General features: G+C 39.2%; 1 protein-coding gene across 1 annotated transcript in view; it reads left to right on the forward strand.

Moving 5' to 3' along the window:
- The window catches only part of LOC309880266 (L-threonine ammonia-lyase-like), a 29073-nt gene that overhangs the window by 478 nt on the left and 7914 nt on the right, over positions 1-20681 (forward strand). Inside the window, exons 2-8 of the mRNA XM_082765030.1 lie at positions 7001-7343; positions 10612-10728; positions 11624-11865; positions 16681-16846; positions 18185-18281; positions 19204-19279; positions 19706-19831. Of these exons, the coding sequence (XP_082621156.1) occupies positions 7001-7343; positions 10612-10728; positions 11624-11865; positions 16681-16846; positions 18185-18281; positions 19204-19279; positions 19706-19831 (1167 nt within the window). The remainder of the gene's footprint in view (positions 1-7000; positions 7344-10611; positions 10729-11623; positions 11866-16680; positions 16847-18184; positions 18282-19203; positions 19280-19705; positions 19832-20681) is intronic.

Here is a 20681-nt window from a genome sequence, read left to right on the forward strand (position 1 = left end):
TGTGCTCAGGCATGGATGGTGCAGAGACAATTTAGGAGACATCTAGAGCCCCTGCATTGCACTGACCAGAGTGTGTGTGCACCCGTGACATAGCTGTGTTGGCACAACCTCACTCGAAGCCTTTTCAGTATCTGTTTTGGTCCCCTGTTTTGTTTTCTGACCACTCTTAGCAAGATCAGAAGCTGGTATTGCCTGATGTTGGATAAACAAGGTGCAATTACCATCTCCTGCTTCGTTTGCATCTGTAGTTGCATATATTTGTAGTATTTAAAACAATTTATTTCAAGCAGGCTCAGTGTCCACTGAATAAATATAAACTCCCATGGAACGGGCAGCTTGAGGGAGAAAAAGAAGACCAAGGGGGAGGAGAAGTTTGCAATTAGGCATTGAAAAAATGTCTTGCCCAAGGTGACACATAGCTGCAGTGAACTGAGAATCTTGGGTCAGTCCTTTAATCACAGGACTGGCCTTTCCTCTCATTTGGATTATGTTACTCACTCTTTATTATAGGTGAATTTTGGGATGTGTTGATCACAAGAGAACCTCTAAATTCAGAGAAGATTTAGTTTAAAGAGGAAAATGGTTTAACTTCTGTAAGAGTTTTGTTTTAACTGCCAAGCTGTGTGCAGTGCTTTATACTGACTGTTTGACATTCACAATGTGAATCTTTAAGAAGCACTTAGAGGAATTTGTCAGTTTGAGGGACACTTGGAAGGTGTTGAAGCAGAGGTAACCAAGAAGGGTGACCTTTTGAGTTCCCCTTGCTTTCAGATTGTTTTTTCCTGTTATCTCTTTAGCAGCTGACACCTCGTTGCTATTGCTACTAGCAAGCAATGACATTTCAGTAGCACGTACAGAAGACTAGCGATGGGTTATAACCAGAGATGAAGGCAGATACAGTGTTGGGCTCAGGCTGTGGTCAATGTGAATTACTGAAGCTCAAGATACATTTTTTTTCAGAAGTGATAATGCAGCTTGGTTGTTCCCTGCATGAGCCTGGGCTCTCTGCACTCACTGCTGGTGTAGCAACACACAGTTTTGTGGGATCATGCTGCACAGGGTGAGTAGAGTTACAGGTGCCTGCCGTGGGCTCGGTCCCAAGGCTTGGTTATTTTGTACCTGTTTGTGGTGGATGGTCACAGGTGCTTACATCCTCTAGCACTCGTGTCATACAGGCTGCTAACTAAGCCATGATCTCTTCATCTTTAAGACACTCTAATAAGTAGCCTTGCTATGAACTTCCTGTGGGAGTCTTAGGCAAATCACTATCTGTCTGTGCCCCAGATTCTATCGATTCAATCTTATCAAAGGTAAGCTAATATTTACTGACTTGTATTTCTGTTTAAGGAAGGATATTATTGATTCCTGTGTGATTTAGGAACCTTTGCATGGGATTGGGTATCTAAAGCAAGCCTTCATTTTTCCATAATTTCTCTTTCATAAAGATCAACTTGCACAAGCTTCTGAGATACTTGTAAGAATCACTGCTATTGCAGCATTTGGGTGTGCTTGGGGAAAAACAAAATGAAAGCAGCCAGCGAGGATTTCACAAACACAGGAGAGCTCACAGGGATTTACATTGCCAAAATGAGCTGGGATGGAACAGGAAGATTTAGGAGCTATCAGGAAAAAGGATTGCAATAAATCAGGAGGGTTCCAGAAGGGTGTGGAATGCTCCAGCATCTGGAAGGAGCAGAGGAGAAAGAGGTTGGGGACATGGAATAAGAAGGATTAATGGAGCTGAGGAGGTCCTGGATAAAAGAGAGATGTTGATGAGGGAAAGGGCTCTCTCTGTCCTCTCCTGGGATTACTTTTTTCTCACTCCTTTGAGAGGAGGTGCCGTCACAGCTGCATCTCTCTGTCAGAAGCCAAGCAGACTGCCTGGTGCCTGCAGCTGGCTACTCCCCAACCAGTCCATGACCCATCTCTGCTCTACATTCCGTGAATGAGGAATGAGGCAGAAGTGACTTCAAAGGGGGGTCTGTTTTTCCTGTAAGAAGTACTCCGAACTTGCAGGCATAAGATCGGAGTCCATTTATTCACAAAGCAGATGACAAGTACGTCTAAAGCTTTATCTCACCAGTGCCTATTGCTCAGTGAGCTACAAGTTGGTGTTCAGAGAGCTTGAAGGTGATGGCAGCATTTCGGTATGTGCTTAAGAAGTGCCTTTCCCCGCCCCACCCCACCCCCCCTCCCAAAAAAAAAAAAAAAAAAAAAAAAGAAACAAAAAAGCCATGCATATGCATGTATGCGCATGTGCTGCTGTTAATTACATGCCAGTCCTAATTCACTGGGATGATTTGAAGTGGTATTCAGGCTTACCACTAGCCACTAGTTTGCACTATGCCACTGATCAGTCCAACTGAAGTGTGGAGGTTTGAATTTCCCATCATGGCATAGAGCTTTAAGGGTGCTCAAGTACAATACAGAACTTCTGCTTCAGAACCCTGTTCAAGGTGACTGTGCATCATTGTGAATGCAGATAATAAAAACTGCTGTGGAAATGAAGAAATGCTGAGTTTTCAGCCTTTCTTCTACCTTGAAATGAGTTGTTGGGACTTATTTTGCCAAACAGGCCCAATGCTGGCTCTAAGTATGTCAACAAATCGAAATGCTGTAGGAACAGCAACACTGAGTCAGAGCAAAGGGACAACCACCTCTTTATCTTTTCTGTAGTGGTGGCCAGTAACAGAAGCTTAGAGAAAAATATAAGCTACGCAAGAAAAGTGCTTTCTCTCATATTCTCTTGTGAAGTCTGCCAAGCAAGTGCTTGGGGTCTTCCTGAATCAAGAATTGCTCCTTGAACGATGTATGTAATGGTCACTGTTAGACCTAACTCCACAGAGCTGCACAGCATTTTTAGGAAGCCATTTGTATGATTGCCCTTCATAGCATCCCATGGCAATGAGTTCTGTGAAATAATTATTTTCAGTAAGAAAAGGTTTTCTTTTAATTTTTGTCTGATAATTTCATACGATATCCCCCTAAAATTTATGCTTGGAGAAACAGTGATCATTCTCTGATCACTGTTTTCTGGACATCTGTGACTTTGATTTTTTGCTCCTTCAGTTCTGGAAGCTGAAGAGATCCAGTTTATCAGTTTAATCTATTAAATCTGTTTCCACAAGGAACCTGAGGAAGCCATTCTGCATGAGCTTCATCTGACTGGGACATGCAAGCGTGCCATTATTGCAGGATAACTGCATAGGCATTTATTTCTCCCTGTAAAAAAGACAACAGTTGTGGTGTGTAGGTATAGCATGTGCTATCACTGTTTGATTTTTCCTAGAGTTATTTTTGTTGGTTTTAATAAATGATTGTTCTATTAATATTGCTGTTTTTCCAAACTTGTTTTCCCAATGATATTTGAATTGAAAAATATCAGTATATTCAAGTAAACAGTCTAGAAACAGAACTGTTTATTCTGAATTGTTTTTGTCATCCTAATAGTGCATTTCAGCACACACTGTCTTTGAGACTTCAAAATATTTAAAGTTATCTTTTGTTAAATATGATACTTCTTCCAGTTCTTTAATTATTCGTGGAATGTCTGTATACAGATCTTCTCTCTCTTTTTTTTTTTTTTTCTTTTCAGTTATGCTGAGCAGCTGTTCTTGAAAAAGTAGGTTTATAAACTATTTTTTCCATGTTTGCTTTTACTAATCACTTCAAAGGTAAAATGGCATGATTTATAACATGTAACAAAACTTGCCAGCTAGATATTTGTTTTATGCTGGAAATATCAGACTTCCTCATGAAAACTTTCCTAAACGAATTCCAAAAAAGGAATGAGCAATTCATTTGAAAGTGACAATGTTTTATAACACTAAGTTTGTATTTATATTGGCTCAACCTTTTTGTCTTGTAGGCATGATCACTAGAAAAGATGCCATATTTTGTTACTGTGCATGCGAACTCACATTGTTTTGTTTGTTTGTTTTGTGAGCATTTGCATGCCCCACTGCCTGCATTGACCGTTCCTGTAAAAGAAATTCATATTAAGTTAATCTGTGCACTGAGGTATCTGTGTGAAACATATGAAGAGGAGAGAAACACATCTAACTCAGCAGGGTTATTACTGGCCTGTTTGTGATGGATCATCAAACCTAAAATGACTACTTACCTTGTGAGTTTGAAGGCTTGTGTGTTCACCCAGGTGGGTTCAATAGGGAAAAATGTCATTCACTGGTGTAACTGAAAAGTACATGCATAGACGGAGAATAAAAATTCATCTGAAGAAAATAGCATATACAAAAGCATGGTGATATTCCTTTGGAAATGAGGCTGCTGACCTTTCAGATGCAAATGGATGATAGTTTCCATATTAAATACTGAGATGTTAATGTTTCAAATCTGTTTGAAACCTGTATTATGCTTGAAAAGACTATATGCTTTTTATGTTTGACTTATTTTTTTGTTGTTGTTATGGCTATAAGGTGTTGTCTCCATTAAGGACCTTCACAAATATTCACTGCTCATGAGAGTAATTGATGCAAAAAACCTCCTTTGTTCTGTGAAAAAATAAAAATAATAAAAAAAATCCTAGATTAGGGCCCAGAATCAGCATCCAAATCTGGTCTTTGTATTTGCTGGTAAAGTATTGAATGGCACTAGATTAGTGTGGTGTTGCCCTGTAATTTCTACTTTCTGTACTTTACTGGTTCGTTGGTGGAGTTTTTGTAGTCATATTTGCCTGGATTTGTTTTTATTTATTTATTTTTACAGTTTTTGATTACAAAAGAAACCGGGGAAAAATGGGAGTTTATCTCTTGTCTCAAATACAAGTCATTAAAAAAATCACCTAGAAAAATCACAAGTTTTTGATCCATATATATTTTATATATATATATATATATCACTCTCTATATACAACTGGTATAAGAAATACCATTATTTGCCAATGCTTGCTAAACATTTTACATGATTAGAGATAAGTTGTATATGCTCTTCTCTTCTGAGAGGCCACAGGCTAGTGTGATTTAGAAAACAATTCATTTGTTTGCGGGGGGGTGTGTGTGTCTGTGTGAACTCCTATCAGAGCTGTGGCCTCTTAGGTCACGGTAGCTGTTGTTTATGCAATGGCCCCGTTTGGTTCCCAGAGCCATGGGCTGTGCCATAACAAGTTCACAGGGAGACAGTTTGATCTGATTCCCGTATTTGCATTAAGATCACTAATACGCGTGAGAACTGACAGTGGAAGTTTAACATCCTTAGGAAATGTTCCAATCCTCTAACCCCAAAGGAGCAGAAATGCAGAAAATTGTAGAACAGATCCACTCAATAAACTATCACTACATTCTCTGCCAGAGTCCCTCCCCAGCTTTCCTGTAGGCTCCCTTTAGGCACTGGAAGGCCACTGTAAGGTCTTTGTGGCCCTCCTCTGGACTCATTCTAATAAATCCCTGACCTTCTTGTGCTGTGGGCCCAGAGCTGAAACCAGGCTCCAGGTGGGGTCTTCCGAGAACAGAGCAGAAGGTAAAAGTCCCCTGCCTCACCCTGCTGCCCACGCTGCCTTTCGTGCAGCCAGGATGCGGGTGGCTTTCTGGGCTGCAAGCGCACATTTGAACTCAGGAATTTTGGAGAGAGAAGAAATTGCCACTAAAACTTTTTTTTTTTTTTTTTTTTAAGTATAGTACTTGCTTTAAACAATAAAACCTCTTATGCTGCCTACATTGTTATGTGAGATCCTCAGTGGGACAACTGGAAGTATAATAGGAAGCAGAGCTGCTGGCATAGCTTATGGGACCACAAAGAAAATGGATGCCACTGTCAAAAGGGAAGCAATTGCTTAAAAAGCAGCTGTTTCTAAATGTTTTTAAAATTAATTTTGAAATTGATTACCATGCACATTGCAGAGATCACTGCTCTAAAATTAGAATAGTATTTGTTTCAACCAGCCCTGCTGATGAAAAACTGCATAGATTAAATCCAAATTATTTTGAAAAACTGGTAAATAGTTTTTTCCAGGGGTGATGCTGAAATCTCTGATAATAATTTAACATGCTTATTTTTAGAAAACTGTTTCTTCTAAATATGTTAATACTGAGTACTTTGTGTAGAGAGACTATACCATCTGTGTAGTTGTAGCCGTGGACCAGACTAGGTATCAGCTCTTTTCCAAATCTCTGGTCTTCTGCTTAGTGCTTTGTTTCCTCCTTGTAACTCAGCAAATTCTGAGAATTTCTGGAAGTTTTGATTTTATTTGTTAGCAGGGCTGCAAAATCCTATCTTATCCTGTGTGAACTCCTGAGTACTGTAGACCATAGAGTAAGACAGCCTAAGGTAGGACTAGTGCAAGGCTTTGTAGCAAAAGGTTTTGTCTCTAAGGTTCCTTGGGGAAAGAGGTTTGTGTGGCATCACAGTGTTTTATTATCTGGAGGTGCTTTTATCTGTGAAGTGTTAGGTCACAGATCAGGAGTCCTAGTCTTTTCGCTCATAGTAAGATATAGTTGCTGTCTCTTATCAGAGTGATTTCCTTCCCATCACAAGGCAGTTGACAACAAGAGTATGTGCGACAAGTAGGCACGAGAAGAAAAGCAGACCTTTTGTTTGCAATGCAATCATGTTATTGCTATTAAGTGTTAGGGAATGGTCCGTAGCAGTGACTTCATGGAAAACCTAGAATTGCATACAGCAAACACGTTTTCACATTTCAGAATTCCTGCAACACTGAAGTAAGACCATCACCAGCTGAGACCAAGCACTTAAGCAGGTCTGCCTGCCCAGACAGCAAGAACTGTATCTTCCCTATTTATTTGGTTATGGCAGTTTTTGAGTTTGTCTACATTGCAGGTTACCTGTGGCATTTGTAAAAGCTGGCTGGTTACAGTATCTTTCCATCTACCTGCAAGATAGGTAATAAGACATTAATAATTTAGTCTGCTCATCTGAGGCTTGTGAAGAGCAACTGAGATGTGTAACTGATTTAAGAGCAACTTAAATGCTAAACGTCAAGCCTTTAATCAAGCTTTCCTAACAAAATTATTTTATTTGCTTTCAGGGATGACAATAAAATCAACAAACGAGATGCCCCGGCAATTTGTGATCTTCACCGTTGTAAGGATGGGCCAGTAAGAAATGGCCACATTGGGCAGAGGCCACCCTCTATCAACCCTGAAAGACTGAAAGATTTTGTTGAAGAGGATTACCTCAATGGGGATGTGAAGACCTGGGAAATGAAGATAGTCAGCCGTAACGAGGAGTTACTTGGGGACGCCCTTTCCCTCATTCCTCAGTCAAGCACCAGGACCAGCCAGTCAAGCCACAACAAGCTGATTCGATTTGAAGACATAAGTGCAGCAGCTTTCAAAATTCAGAGCGGTGTTCAGAAAACACCCTGCATGGTAGGGAATTCTTATGGCTTTGAATACTCTCTCATAAAAATTGGTCAGAAATGAAAGAAGAGTATGCATTATCTGCAGCAGATAGATCTGTGTAAAATGACTCACATTCATATTAGTTGTTGTGAACTGTCAATAATCATTTTCTTCCTACCTGTTTACATTAACCTAAATCCTCAAAGATTGCAGTGACCTGTAAACAAAGGATAAACCACATTAGGCATAGACTTAATGCACTGTGGTATTAAAAAAAACACTTGCGACAAAGAATCTGAGCTGGAGACCATTGACTAGCACTGTTGCAAAAGCAGTCAGATGAGAGGGTCTGGTTTGGAAGTAGCCCACATATGTGGGAAGTTTGAAGGATCAGATTTTCCTTCTTAGCTTGGGAAACCTGGCAAGGATGAATCTGTTCTGTAACCAGGTGGTTCTGCCACATGCCTCTTCAACAAAGCAATGATATTGAGATACACGCACACCCTTATTGGTCAGTCTAGGTATGAAAATGATGGAGACATTCTCATTGCATATGTAAAAACATTTGTTAAAGCATATAGAAGTGCAGTGACTTAGCTATTTAATTCATGGTGTATTTCTGCTGTTGGGAACTCTTCAGGAAGGTGATTGTAGGCCCTCTGTGGCTAATCTCCTCTTTTCCCTGTAGTGGGTAAGAAAAAGTCTTTGGCAAACGGTGGTTCAGAGGAGCAGCCCCAGATCTCTCTCTGGAGGAATGTCTCCTTGTCACTGACCCCCACGGGCACACTGCCAACCTCACTGGCTGCTGATTGTCTTTCTGGCCTGCACAGGGAAAGGACCTTGGTGTCCACTCCCTGGAGCAAATTGGTTGAGTCTGCAATGCACAGCAGTTCTGCTGGTTCCCAGATGGTGCCTGCTGATCTAGAGATACCATAATTACTTGCAGTGTTACTTTTTTTGGCTCAGAGTTCCCTGAATAAGGATAGCCTTGGCCACATGGGTTATTGCGGGATCTCATTCACACTCTCAACTCAGATGGATCTGACCAGCAGCTCACAGTACAGTCTGTATCTCGGCCCCATTCCCTAAGCTCCCAAAGTGTGGCTTCTGCTCTGAAAGTAAACCAACACATCCTAGTGTGGGAAAAGGTGAGCCACGGATTCCATGTTCTGCTCCTGCAGGCATCTGTGTAACAGAAAACTTTTCATAAACTGGTAGTGTTCCTGCTCACAACTAGTTAAGCTCTATTTGGCCATTTCACAGTATTTATTCTCAGGCAGCTTTGCCCCTTAACTTAAATAGCTCTTTTCTCTTGGGCATTGCTGGCAGATTTATGCAGCACAGTTGTATCCCCTCTCTGCATTTGCTGTGCCAAGCTAAACAGGCCAACTTTCTTCAGTCTCTTTTTATGAACTGTGTTTAGGATGATCAGAATAGTGTAAAGTCAACACCCTTTTTTTTTTTTTTTTTTTTTTTTTTAGTGTTAAAATAGCCTATGGCTGTTGCTAGTCCAAGTAATCTTCATGGAAAAGTCATTAGTATCTGTTTCACGCACTGATTCAAAAGGAAGGTATTGAAAGCACACAGTAGTGTCAAAAACACAGATAAACTTTATATGAAATCCTCATCAGTGGGAGGTAAGAACCACCCTCAGGGACTTTCTTTTTGATTCAAAAAAAAAAAAAAAAAAAAAAAAATAGCTAAAAACTGTTCAGTTAATTAATAAACAAAAACTTTGCAGAGAGATTCCCAATCTGCAGGTAAGACCATGGATGAAGCATCCTTCTGGATCTTTATGCGGCAGTTTGCCTGAAGCTGAGGCATGACATGATGTATGATGGTCATAGAGGTTGTGGAGGTAGTAGGTAAAGGGAAGCAAGGACTGAGCATTAAATTGGGCACTCAATTTGGTCGGTATAGGAACTTAAAAGGTTGTTTGTTCTGTGTTAGTTTTATGGATGTAGAATGGATGCTGCTCTGTGTTGTACCTTAGACACAGCATCTGTAGTCCCTAGATAAGACCAAGGTGACAAAAAGGAAAAGTTACAGGATGGTTCAATGACTCTTACGAGGTCATACATCAGGTCAGTACTGCTGGAAATAGCACTGACACCTCCTTTGTTAGAAGTAATTGTTGTATTTAGGCCACAAAAATAAGCCCCAGTTAAAGGAAGAAGAAAAAAATAACATTAAAAATAAATAAATAAATAAATAAATGTCGAATATCAAAATTTAAAAAAAAAAGATACATGTGAAGTACACCACTTCTGTGACTAATTAATGTATATCTTAAAATGTAGGAGACTTAGCAATTTTACAAAATCACAGGATTCATCTTTTTAAATCTTGTTTCTTAACATTCACTCTAGAATCCAAGATGCTCTACAAAAACTGATATGATAAAATTAGTGAGGTATATGAAGACCCAGTAAGGCAGCATTTCCTGTCCAGCACTCTTCTGTTTTGTTTAGGCATTCTCCGTAGTTCACGCTGTTTAGGATAGAAACAGTTTTTCTCTTAGTTTCCTAAGCACTTTCCATTCTTTCAGTTCTGCAGATAGATTTCCAAAGAGAGCAGCAAGCATTGACCTGTGTGATGCCACGAGTTAGCCTTGATGATCCTTGTGGGTCCCTTCCAACTCAGGATATTCTACGATTCTATGATGAGTGGTGTAGCTCCTAGTGCAGGAGAAGCAAAATAGAGAATCTGGCCCCACCTATGGGTGAGGAAGTAAATAAATGTTTCCAAATGCACTAAAAAGCCTGGAAACACTCATCTGAAGTATTTAATTTAATTGCATACATTAAAGCAAGTATCCATTTCAGATATGTTTAGTTTATAGAAATTTTTAACTCTTTGAAAGTCCCACAATCTGACACATATTGCTAGTACATATCAGATTGCAAATATTGCACATATCCGATACATTACGTAACATGCATGACGCTTTTTGATAGAAATACTGAATATGTTGTCAAGCTCTCTTTTAATCCGTCTCTCGTGAAAGTAGTTACCTTTGTATCTGTATTTGATCAAGACCAAAACCAATGCTATTTTCAGAAGTCCCATGCTGTACATACTTCACCGTTTCAAGTTTGAAAATTACTTCCATAAACCACAGGAGTCTGGTAGGTAACAGCATGCTGTCATGTATTTCCAAAGAAACTGAATATGTAACTTTCCTTTTTGGAGGTCACACATAGCAGTCATGCCTCCTTCAACAGGGAGCTGATGGAGTCTGCAAGGTTTTTCTTAGTTTTTGGTTTATCACCATAATAATATTTCTATATTCCAGTACTCCAGGCTATCCAAGCAGTATGGAGTGGATATCTACCTAAAGAAAGAGTTCCTCCAGTACACAGGATCTGTGAAGGAGCGAGGTGTGCTTTATCTTCTGACATCATTGCCTCAGGTATAACAAAGTGCCAGTATGTGAAAATAAAAAGAATCAGTTTGGCTTCACAGAAATAGAGCAGAATTGTTTTGAACTACAGTGTCCATAGAACCAGAGTGTTTCTTGCCTTTTGAACTGTTGCCCTGAATAACGTAGATCTGCAAATATCTGAATGTAAAATATTTTTCTTCTTTGTGCATGGCTAATCCACTGGTGAAATGCTTAAAATATTTGGGGAAAAAAAAAAAAAAAAAAAAAGAAAAAAAAGAAAAAAAAAAAACTTTAAAATGTAAACTTCACTGTTTAAAAGTGACACTTAGATGGAAGTGCTTGTATGTGTATATGTTCTGACATGCTGAAACCACCACACTTGAAGTGATGATGAAATCGAGTTACAATGGGTGATGAGAACTATCAAGATCACCGATTGATTTTTGTCATGAATTTCAGTACCATTGCATGAATAGCCTGCTTATCTTTTGTTGTAGGAGGCTAATGAATCTCTGTAGCAATAATAGTTGGCATGATACAGCAGCCCCAAAACAGTGGTTATTTCTGCACTTCGCAATAATATAAATAAATCATTTTGTTAAAGGGAAACCTGATACGAAGTGATTTCCCACTGGCAAGGAAGAGGGAATGGGTACCAGCTCTGAGGGGACAGATGTTGACTCTTCTGGGATCAGCTGAATCTTTGCAGCTAATTCCAGTGGAAAAATAATTGAATTCGGGGAATACAGGGATTGTAGCTCTGTACATATGTATACTGTATCATAATACCATAACCTGATCAAACAGTAAAGGAAAAGAAGGCTTCCTAATAGAAAGAAGTCAGACCATTAGATTGATTAAGGATGATATGGGACAAGTTTGTGACACTGCATAATGTGCAATAAACAATCCTGTTTTTTAGGATCAGCAAAGAAAGGGGGTGATAGTGGCTTCAGATGGTAACTTTTCCATGGCTGTTGCTTACCACGCCTCAGAGCTTCGTATCCCAGTGTTTGTCATTATGTCAACCAGCACTTCCCCGGCCAGAGTGAAGATGTGCCGTGAGTATGGTGCCATGGTTATATCATATGGCACTACAGCTAAGGATTCCCAGATGCATGCAAGACGGCTGGCACAGGAGAATGGTTACCTCTACCTCGAGGAGTAAGTAAAAAGTCAGATTGTTTAAAAAGATTATCATTGTTCAGATACTTGCCCAGCACTGCAAAAACGGTTACTGGCATTAGTTGTCTCAAACTTAAAATTTGATCACACATCATCAAAAGATTCCTCTTACCTGGGGGATGGACAGTTATAGGTACAAATAGTGAACCTTTCCATAGCAGTTTGGGATAAATGAAATACCTTTTTCCAGGTAAACTTCCTGATTAGGAACTTCAGGGCCTGGTATGACGGTGGATATATGTTAAATCTTTATGAAACCTGTCAGCATACATTTAGGCTTGCATTCTTTTTTGGTCTCTCTGTGAGGAGAAAGGTAGGTAAAAATTAACCTTTAATGCAAAAGATTTGATGGTGTAAGGCAGAGCAAGAGGTTAGTGCTGCAAAGGTATTCGTGTATCTCGTGTAACTGACAAAACTGTTTCTGGCATGAAAGAAGCTGATTAGGAGGCTAGTACACACATAAGTAGCTATGAATGGTTATAAATTTAAGTATTCAAGCTATCTGAGGTCATGAAATGAACCAGCTCTAGTAAAAGCATATTTAGAACAAGATAAGGTAGGGAAATTATTTAGAACTGATCTAATTTCCCCTTTGCTTTTTCTCTCTGCAGTCTATTCTGTGGTTCCTTTCCCTTTATGTTTTTTTTTGTTTGTTTGTTTTAAGTAAGATCACCAAGGGGGCAGAGGGTTGACTCATTAACATGACATAGCTGGCAGTCCCTCTGATGATGCACTGAGTTGGAATCTTAGACTCCTGCTGTACCTGCCCATTGCTGCCTCTGTACCAACACACCACTGGGCATTTGTATGGCACCTACTGCAGTGAGTGCCTATTCCCCTTAGACACTGCTGCAGTAAACACAGTAATAATGAGTAATATTGCTTGGAAAGAGGATCTCAGAATGAACAAGATGAAGAAAGTCCTTTCTTCCTTCCCAGCTGGTTTATTAGGAAATTAATATTAAAACCTGTACCTTATGATTGGATTGTCTGCTCTGCCAACAGCTAACTCACAGGGCTGGTTGGTGTGCCTTGTCCACCCCCATGGGCACAGCCTTTTCTCAGACTGAAACTTTCAAAGAAACACAAGGGAACAAGGTGCCTTAGATCTCACTGAATTTTAAACCCACACACGCTCTTTTTGAAAACCACAGCTTTACATAATCTTATGATTTCCAAATTTCTGTCAGATGTTTTTCAATCAGTGTGTTAACTCCCAGCTGGCTTGCATCAGCTGTCACATTTACACATAAGAACTAAATTGTAGTATTGTAATTTCATGTTTAATCTTTGTCTCCTCCCCAACAAATTTATTTTTGTTATGTAAAGTAGATATTCTCTAACTTCATGGAATTCCACAGACAATGTGTGCAAAGGATTTCTGCATCTACTATTGATGAATTCTAAATGAAATTGTCATTAATGATGTCTATGTATTATGATTTATTGTATTTCAAGTTAAAACAAAACAGTTATTCAGTCTATTACTATGTTTAATTACAACCTATCTCTCAATAGATTAATTTTTTCACATGCTGATGAAAAAAAAATAGCAAAACTAGTACAGTTGTGGGCCTTTTCATAACAGGATGCCTTAAACATGTTTTGTTAGATATAGACTGGGAGCACTTTTCCAGAGAGATGTGTGCGTGTACGGGTAGCTAGTCTTCTTCAATGTATCTGCCACACATTCATTACCACTTGCCAAAGCTGTCTGTAAAAGATCAGTCTTTCTCCCGTGCTTTAGAATGGAACTTCTGAAATGGAATTTATTTCATTTTAATTCTAGTTTGCCTAGAACCCCCAGCAATTTGATCCTTTGATCCCTAGAAAATCACAGTAATGCTTTTCCAGATATGAAAAGCATTCCCATACAATGCATGTTCATGAGTTTATTTCTGTATTTATTCCTCACTGAATATAGGATAAAAAATAAAAATAAATACTGAATGGTGAAAACAATTGAAGCTGTCCAGACATCTGTCGTCTTCTAGGGTAGCACATATGAAATCCAAGAGATGAAGCTTATTTATTAGTTGCACAGGTTGCGGTGTTGCTCAGATGGAGAAAGGTGGCTTCATGGGATCTCTGGATCTCCTTAACCAACAGTTTATTCTCTCCTTTCTGAAGCAGGCATTTCATGACTGTCTTTGTTTTTACCTGTGCATGTAGTATCCTGTAGTTGGGTGTGTCAGTGTCAGTTCTTCTCTTTTCTTGATTGCAATTAAAATACTCTGTTATGAAAACTAGCGTGCAAGTATCCAATTAGGGGAGGGAATTTTTTTATCCTGTTGCATCTTCCTGTGAAATGCCAGAAAGGAAATGTGATTTTCCAAGTTGGAATTCGCTCATGAAGTCTACATAATTGCTGCTCAGGTAATGTAGGATTTCCAGTAACTACAGATGTTCAGGACGTCATTATAAATGTAGTATGAAGATTGTCAATAAATTATAGAGTACCTCTGGGATGACTGGAGAATAATTGATTTCTGAGTCAGAGAGGTATAAAATGAGGTGCTACAGAATGAATTACACACCTTCCTTCCTTGAGAGTCCATTTTTTTCCCATGTGACTCCTTGTCCAAACACTTGCCAGACCTGATCCTAGTTCATTTGTGATTTGGTTAGTTTAACAATCCAAGAAGGGCAACTGATAGCTTTTGAGCCCTTTGCTTGGAGAACAGGGGAACAGAACCTGGTAACTCTCAAGTCAAAATTTCATTGTGAATCTGAAGCCTGACAGCCCATTTTGGTTGCTGGTATGTTGCACATTTCAGAAGGCAAAGGGACAGATTTCTAGCTCTGACTCAAAAATGCTTATTGAAATGTGCCATCTTTGAATTTACCTGTCCTTTTTCCTTGTTTTTCCTTCAATGGCATATGATATCAAGAGAGAGCTGTTTGTTTTCACAGAGCAAAAGTAATCAGTGATGGTGCAAATAAAGTGACTCGTTTCATGATTAAGAGATGAAAACCGATCGGTGAACTGGTGTTCTAACAATATATTAGCAATAAAAACATGATTACCTGAAACCTTTATTCAAACTGCTACTAAGTGTTTATACACAGAGCAGTCTCCTTTGAACACAGTTTTTAGTTGTTAAAGTTTTGCTTGTAAATTGAATATCCCAGGCCTGCATTTGTTTTTGCAAGTTCCCATGTAAGCATTGTAGGGCAACTGCAGTCTAAATTCTGAACCTTATTTGTGAATAAGGCTCCAGAAAAAAATAAATAAAATCAGGTGACCAGTGATGTATTTTGTTGTGTACACAGAGGAGGAGAGAGCTGCATCAGTGTCTTGATAAAGACAATAAATTCAAGGGTTCATTTACCCATTCCACTATAATTTCTTTACTTTAATTCTGGTACAGGAGTGAAAGTTCAGTTCTCTCATCTTTTCTTGTGTAGCTAAACTGACTCTTGCCCTGAGCAATTTGCTGTGTTTTTCGATCGATGTCATTTCTCAGCAGTGCCTTGGTCTCCACCTGGCAGGCATTCTGTGCTCCTCAGCATGTCTTAGCAGTGACAGAAGAGCACGGCTTCCTTGTGTACCAAAACGTACTCAGTAAAATAAATCAAGTGAAGTCATTGGGTCTATAATTCTGTTTGGCCAGAAAATAAAAATAAAATAAATAAAAAATAATAATAAAAAAATATATATGGGCACACAGAGGTCTCTTATTTTTTATTGATATATCATGATACATTTATAGCATTGCTAACTTGTACATAAAATCCAAAACTGCTTTTAGAAATAGACCCAAGCCAATCGTGCGACCGTACAGTGGGCTTTTCTTCAGAAAAGAAAGTCTTTTGAAGTCTTCTGAAGAAAAGACTTTCTGAAGACTTTCTGAAGAAAAAAAAAAGAGTCTTCTCTGACTCTGTTTGTCCATATTCTGCTCATTAACTTAACTTTGCCTGAAAGTGTTTTGCCAGTATTTTGGAAAACTAAAACCCTTGCTTATCCTTCCATGAGGTCTTCCAGAGTAATGTTCAAGTATCAGATATTGGCTCTGGGCTGTGGAAAGACTGAGCTCTGTAACACTCTGTTTGGTATTTGTGAGGTTGAACGCAGTGCTTGAATTTCATAAAGAAAAATCCCATTTATCACGAACACTGAATTCCACATACAAATAAAGAGAACAAGATCTCCTTTTGAGACTTTGCTTTTTGTTTTGACCACAACATTCAAAATTTATGAAGTTTAAGGAAGTTATGATGATGGAAGAATGCTTTCTCTCCTTATCTCTGTAAATCCCTGATATTGCTAACAACAACAGTACGTGCTCGTCAGCGTAAGGGCTACTTGGCAGGCCTACCCGGGGCCAGACTGTGCTATGAATTCTTCTTGGTTGCACTTTATGCATTAATCCCCGGATTCACTCCTGCATGAAAACTTGCACTCCTGTTAAGCCCAGATGATTGGTGATAATAAAGTGATTCAGGTAGCTTGAAAAGTTTGCTGACCTGGCTGCATGATTTGTGCCTCTGTTTTTCATAGGATTTTTGCTGTCAATTTTTTTTTTTTTAACCTTTTGATTTTGCTCTGCTGTAGAAAGGGTCTGCTCAGTTCCTCAGTGGCACAATGTGTTCTTCCAGTAGGTAACGTCGCACTTTACAAAGTGATGGTCTGTTCGATGGCACTGACCTGTCACATCACCTCCTGGCCTCATTGCGCTGGTGATTTATTCTCATGTATTTTTCCTGCTGAATGATATATTTAGAGTAGCAGATTGAACTATTACTGTGTTGACAACTGTGAGTTCTGCTGAGATGTGCCTTTCCTTCACACAGAGAGGACAGTGCTGTCTACCTGTCGGGCCTGGGAAGTGTGGGACTGGAGATGTACGAGCAGGTGCCAAAGTTGGACGCGGTGATTTTCCCAGCAGGAGGCCACTGTGGCCTGCTGGCAGGGTCGGCTGCTGCACTCAAACACCTCAACCCACGTATTTCTGTAATTGTAAGTTTCCTTTCACCTAGAAAGTGTTGAATTTTTGATACCTTTTACCACAGTTTTTTTGTTTGTTTGTTTTGGTTTGTTTGTTTTGCTTTGTTTTGTTTTTTGTTTGTTTTTTCTCGAAAGGCAGTGGTATCTAGTAGTATGCTGGCAAGGACTGCCAGGGGACAGGGACTACCTGTGTCCACTACCCAGCAGCAGACCTGAGAGCTTAGGAGAAGCCTCCTGTCTCTTGGCTGGATTTAAGAAAAAATCTGAGAATGCTCTTCCAAAGCAAATGACATCTGTTTCTGTGCTTTGAATTGATTTCTTACTGGAAATGTTTGACCCTAAAGATGCCACAGGGTAAATTTAGTGGTAGCTTAGTTGTTATGGTAAAATTTCTTTAAATTGATGATTACTTATTGATTGTTGATTGCTTAACGTTGTTATTATTATTGTTATTTTGCTGTGGCCAGGTAACTTTCAACTTCAGTACGTGTACTATTGTTTTCTATTTTATTGTGAACGCTTCAGAAAAGGAGAGTTATTTGTGATTGAAGCTGGCAGACTTCAGTGTACTTAAGAGGGATATAAACACACATAATACAGCATTGCTGTCTTGAATACATCTTGGATACATTTGACTTACACTTAGCAACTTCTGCTGCTGTAATTTATAGATACATTTGACATTGCAGATGTAACAGATGTAAGGGAATCTTCCTGTGTGGAAGGAAACCGTAATCAACTTAAACATCATATATATATATATATATATATTTATTTTTTTTTTTTTTTTTTTCCAAACATAATTCTCTCCAGAAGTGATGAGGATTGAGACAAACAGGTAGAAGAAAAAAAAATCTAGGAACTTTGTATTAACCATGGAATGTATATTTCAGAGCTATGAAATAGTACCGGGATGGTTGATCAAGATTTATTTTTCCATCAACTTTTTCTGTGAGGGAATTCTTACAAGACTGTGATCAATTCCACCCCCCACTCCAACCCCATTTATTCCTGGGTATCATCCCATACATAACAACTAGATTAGCTTTTTCATTATCATCTTCTATGTCTTTTGTACTATTGAAAAACAATATTCTTGTAAAGATGAAAAGCTTTTTGCAGTTTGTACTCAATTTTAATTCACTTTGAATTTTCTCTGGAAACTTGTTCTAAAAATTTTCCTCATCCCTTTTAAAAACTAACCTACATGGACAAGATTATGTACATTTCGAATGTGAGTGAGATTCAAATTACCTTGTTACTAACTCTGAGAGGAAACTTTTTTGGTTATAACACTGCCTTCTGTTAGAATTTGATCACTAAAAAAGTGACATCATTTGTATTACCCAGGGTGTTGAATCTGAAAGTTTCCCTGTATTGCAACAATCCCTAAAGGCTGGCCACCCTGCTGAAGACCAGGCTTGCAGCAATCATCACTTCTATGGGGGTAGGAAAAAAATGGATTATTCTTGTGGAAGTAAAATAAAGGTTGTAATTGATTTTGCCAACCTAGTCATGTTCTTTTCCAGCTAACTGAATTTTAACGTATTTAAACGAAGTCTTGTCTGAATATATTTCACAAAATTTAATGTATTTTGTAAGAGCAGCTTCTGACACACAAACTGCACCCCTCTTCAAGGTACAATGCTATTTCCAGTGTACATGAAATGTTCAGGTGAGTACTTAGAGATATGAGAGTAGTTATGTGACTGCTGTGCTCACAAGCAGTAACTTAACCAGTGAAGTCAATGGGAAAGCTCTTGCCTAGAAGACTAATTTTTGAAAAGGCAGAAAAATGTAGTGCTTAAATATTTACACTTGCAAAAATGTCCTCAGGATAACAGCATTTATAAACAATTCAGTTGTTCCATATAATCTGCACAAAAAAAACCTCAGCTGTTAAGCAATTTAAGAATATCCTGTTTACCAGATGTTCAAATCCCCTGAAGCTTTAGGTTAAATGTGAGCTTTATAACCAAACAACTTAACTCTCTCAGTAAGTTCTGCCTGTCCCTGCACTCCTTTTCTGTCATGCTGTAGCTTGCTAATTCAGTGGCACACTTGGTGGTTCTTCAAGGCCTAGTTGTGCACTGAGAAACACCAGGCTGTAGGATCACTCATGCAGTAAGGCAGTGCGAGTGAAGAACCAGGATTTTTGTAATGGGATCCAGAGTGGCAAAATCTTCCTGGAAGATCCTTGGCCTTCTGGTACCAAACTCATTTTTGTCATGTAAAAATCAAGCTGCTTGAGATTATAGGATAGCAACGTGATGCAGTCATTAAGGACAAAAAACAATGTCAGGACTCTAAAAAAATATTGGACTTTTCTAGAGCAGCCAGCTTCACATTTTTGTATTTTGAAATTGCAGATGTGAGTGGACTTTGCTTTGGCAGCAATTCTTTGCAGCTGACTGGGAAACTTGTGGATAAAGTTGTTGCTGTGAGGTAGGTGAAGAAAAAACACCAAAATAAATAATATTGGGTGAACATTGCTGTGTATGAAAACTGTGCTGTACCTGACACTGAAGACAGTGAGTTTGTCCCCACTTAGCTGACCCCTTTGGCCAAAACAATTTATGGGCTGCTAATAAACACTTCTAATTCTTCACCGAAATACAAGTTCCAATAATATATTTACACACTATAATTTAGCTGGCACAGTGGTTCTTGTAAAAAATAACACTGTCTTACAGTAATAAGACTGTACATTCACCCCCATCAGCACAGCTTTCTATAACACCACAGTGGGATCATTATGTACCCAGGAGGACAGAAAGAATCCCTTCACACATAAATGTATTGTCTTCATTTTTTGGTAGTTCTTCTGTTTTGTTTGTTTGTTTTGTTTTGACACAACTCTTTCTCCACCAGAGAGGAGGACATCCTCATTTCCATGCTGAGACTGCTGGAGTATGAGCGAGCCACAGTTGATGCAGAAGGGGCCATTGGACTTGCAGCACTGGTTGCTGGGAAGCTGCCTGAGTTGAAGGGTAAAAGGTATTGCAGCTATTACAAATGGGACTCAATAGGGAATTGTGGCAAAAGCATGGGGCCAAGTGCCTTGGTCATGGGAAATGGAGGTACTGGTTTTATGAGTGATGCGGCAGTTTCTGTTCCTGCACTGCCAATAGGCTTATCCATAGCACCTACTTCAGGCTGAAGAGACCACTCACAGGTCAGAAGACCATGTTGAACTAGACAAATGTCAGTGTTCTCAAATGACTGGGAGAAAGGCAGTTATGCACATCTGCTATGAGAGCATCTTGCTCTTGCCAGCCTGCTGCCTTCTCACATCCCACATGTGGAAATCAACCCCATCTGTAGTGGGACCTTGCCTCCTGAAAAAGAAACAACTTGCTAGCAAGTGAGCTGGGCTGTCATCTGCAGTCACTGAGTGACACTTGCCTTCCAACCCCAAGAGCTCCTGCCCAGCTAGGATTACCCTTGTGTTTAGCGTTAACTGTGTGGGTAAATCCCTTCTTGCATCTGGGCTTCAGCACTCAGTACTTAAGCAGATTGAGCCTTGACTCAAGATACAGCCCAGAATGTATTTAAATATACATGTGCTCAAGACAAAGTTTCCAATATACAGCATTGGATGCTAAAATGCTGCTGAGGCAGTTGCTCAGATAAGGCTGAAAATGTACAGAGCAGCAACAAAATTCAATTCAGCACAGCTAAAATAAAAGAGGAAATGCACAGGTTTGCCTCTGCAGAAAGAGATTATCAGGGACTAACCGTGTGGCTCTTCAGTTGCTCTTCAAACATTTCTATATTCATTTTGCAAGGTTGAGGTGGGTTTAATTAGTGGCTACAGAAAGCATTGAGCTGTTAAGAGCCCAAGATG

This window comes from Aythya marila (assembly GCF_965140915.1).
Source record: "Aythya marila genome assembly, chromosome: 7".
In the NCBI taxonomy this organism is placed as follows: Eukaryota; Metazoa; Chordata; class Aves; order Anseriformes; family Anatidae; genus Aythya; species Aythya marila.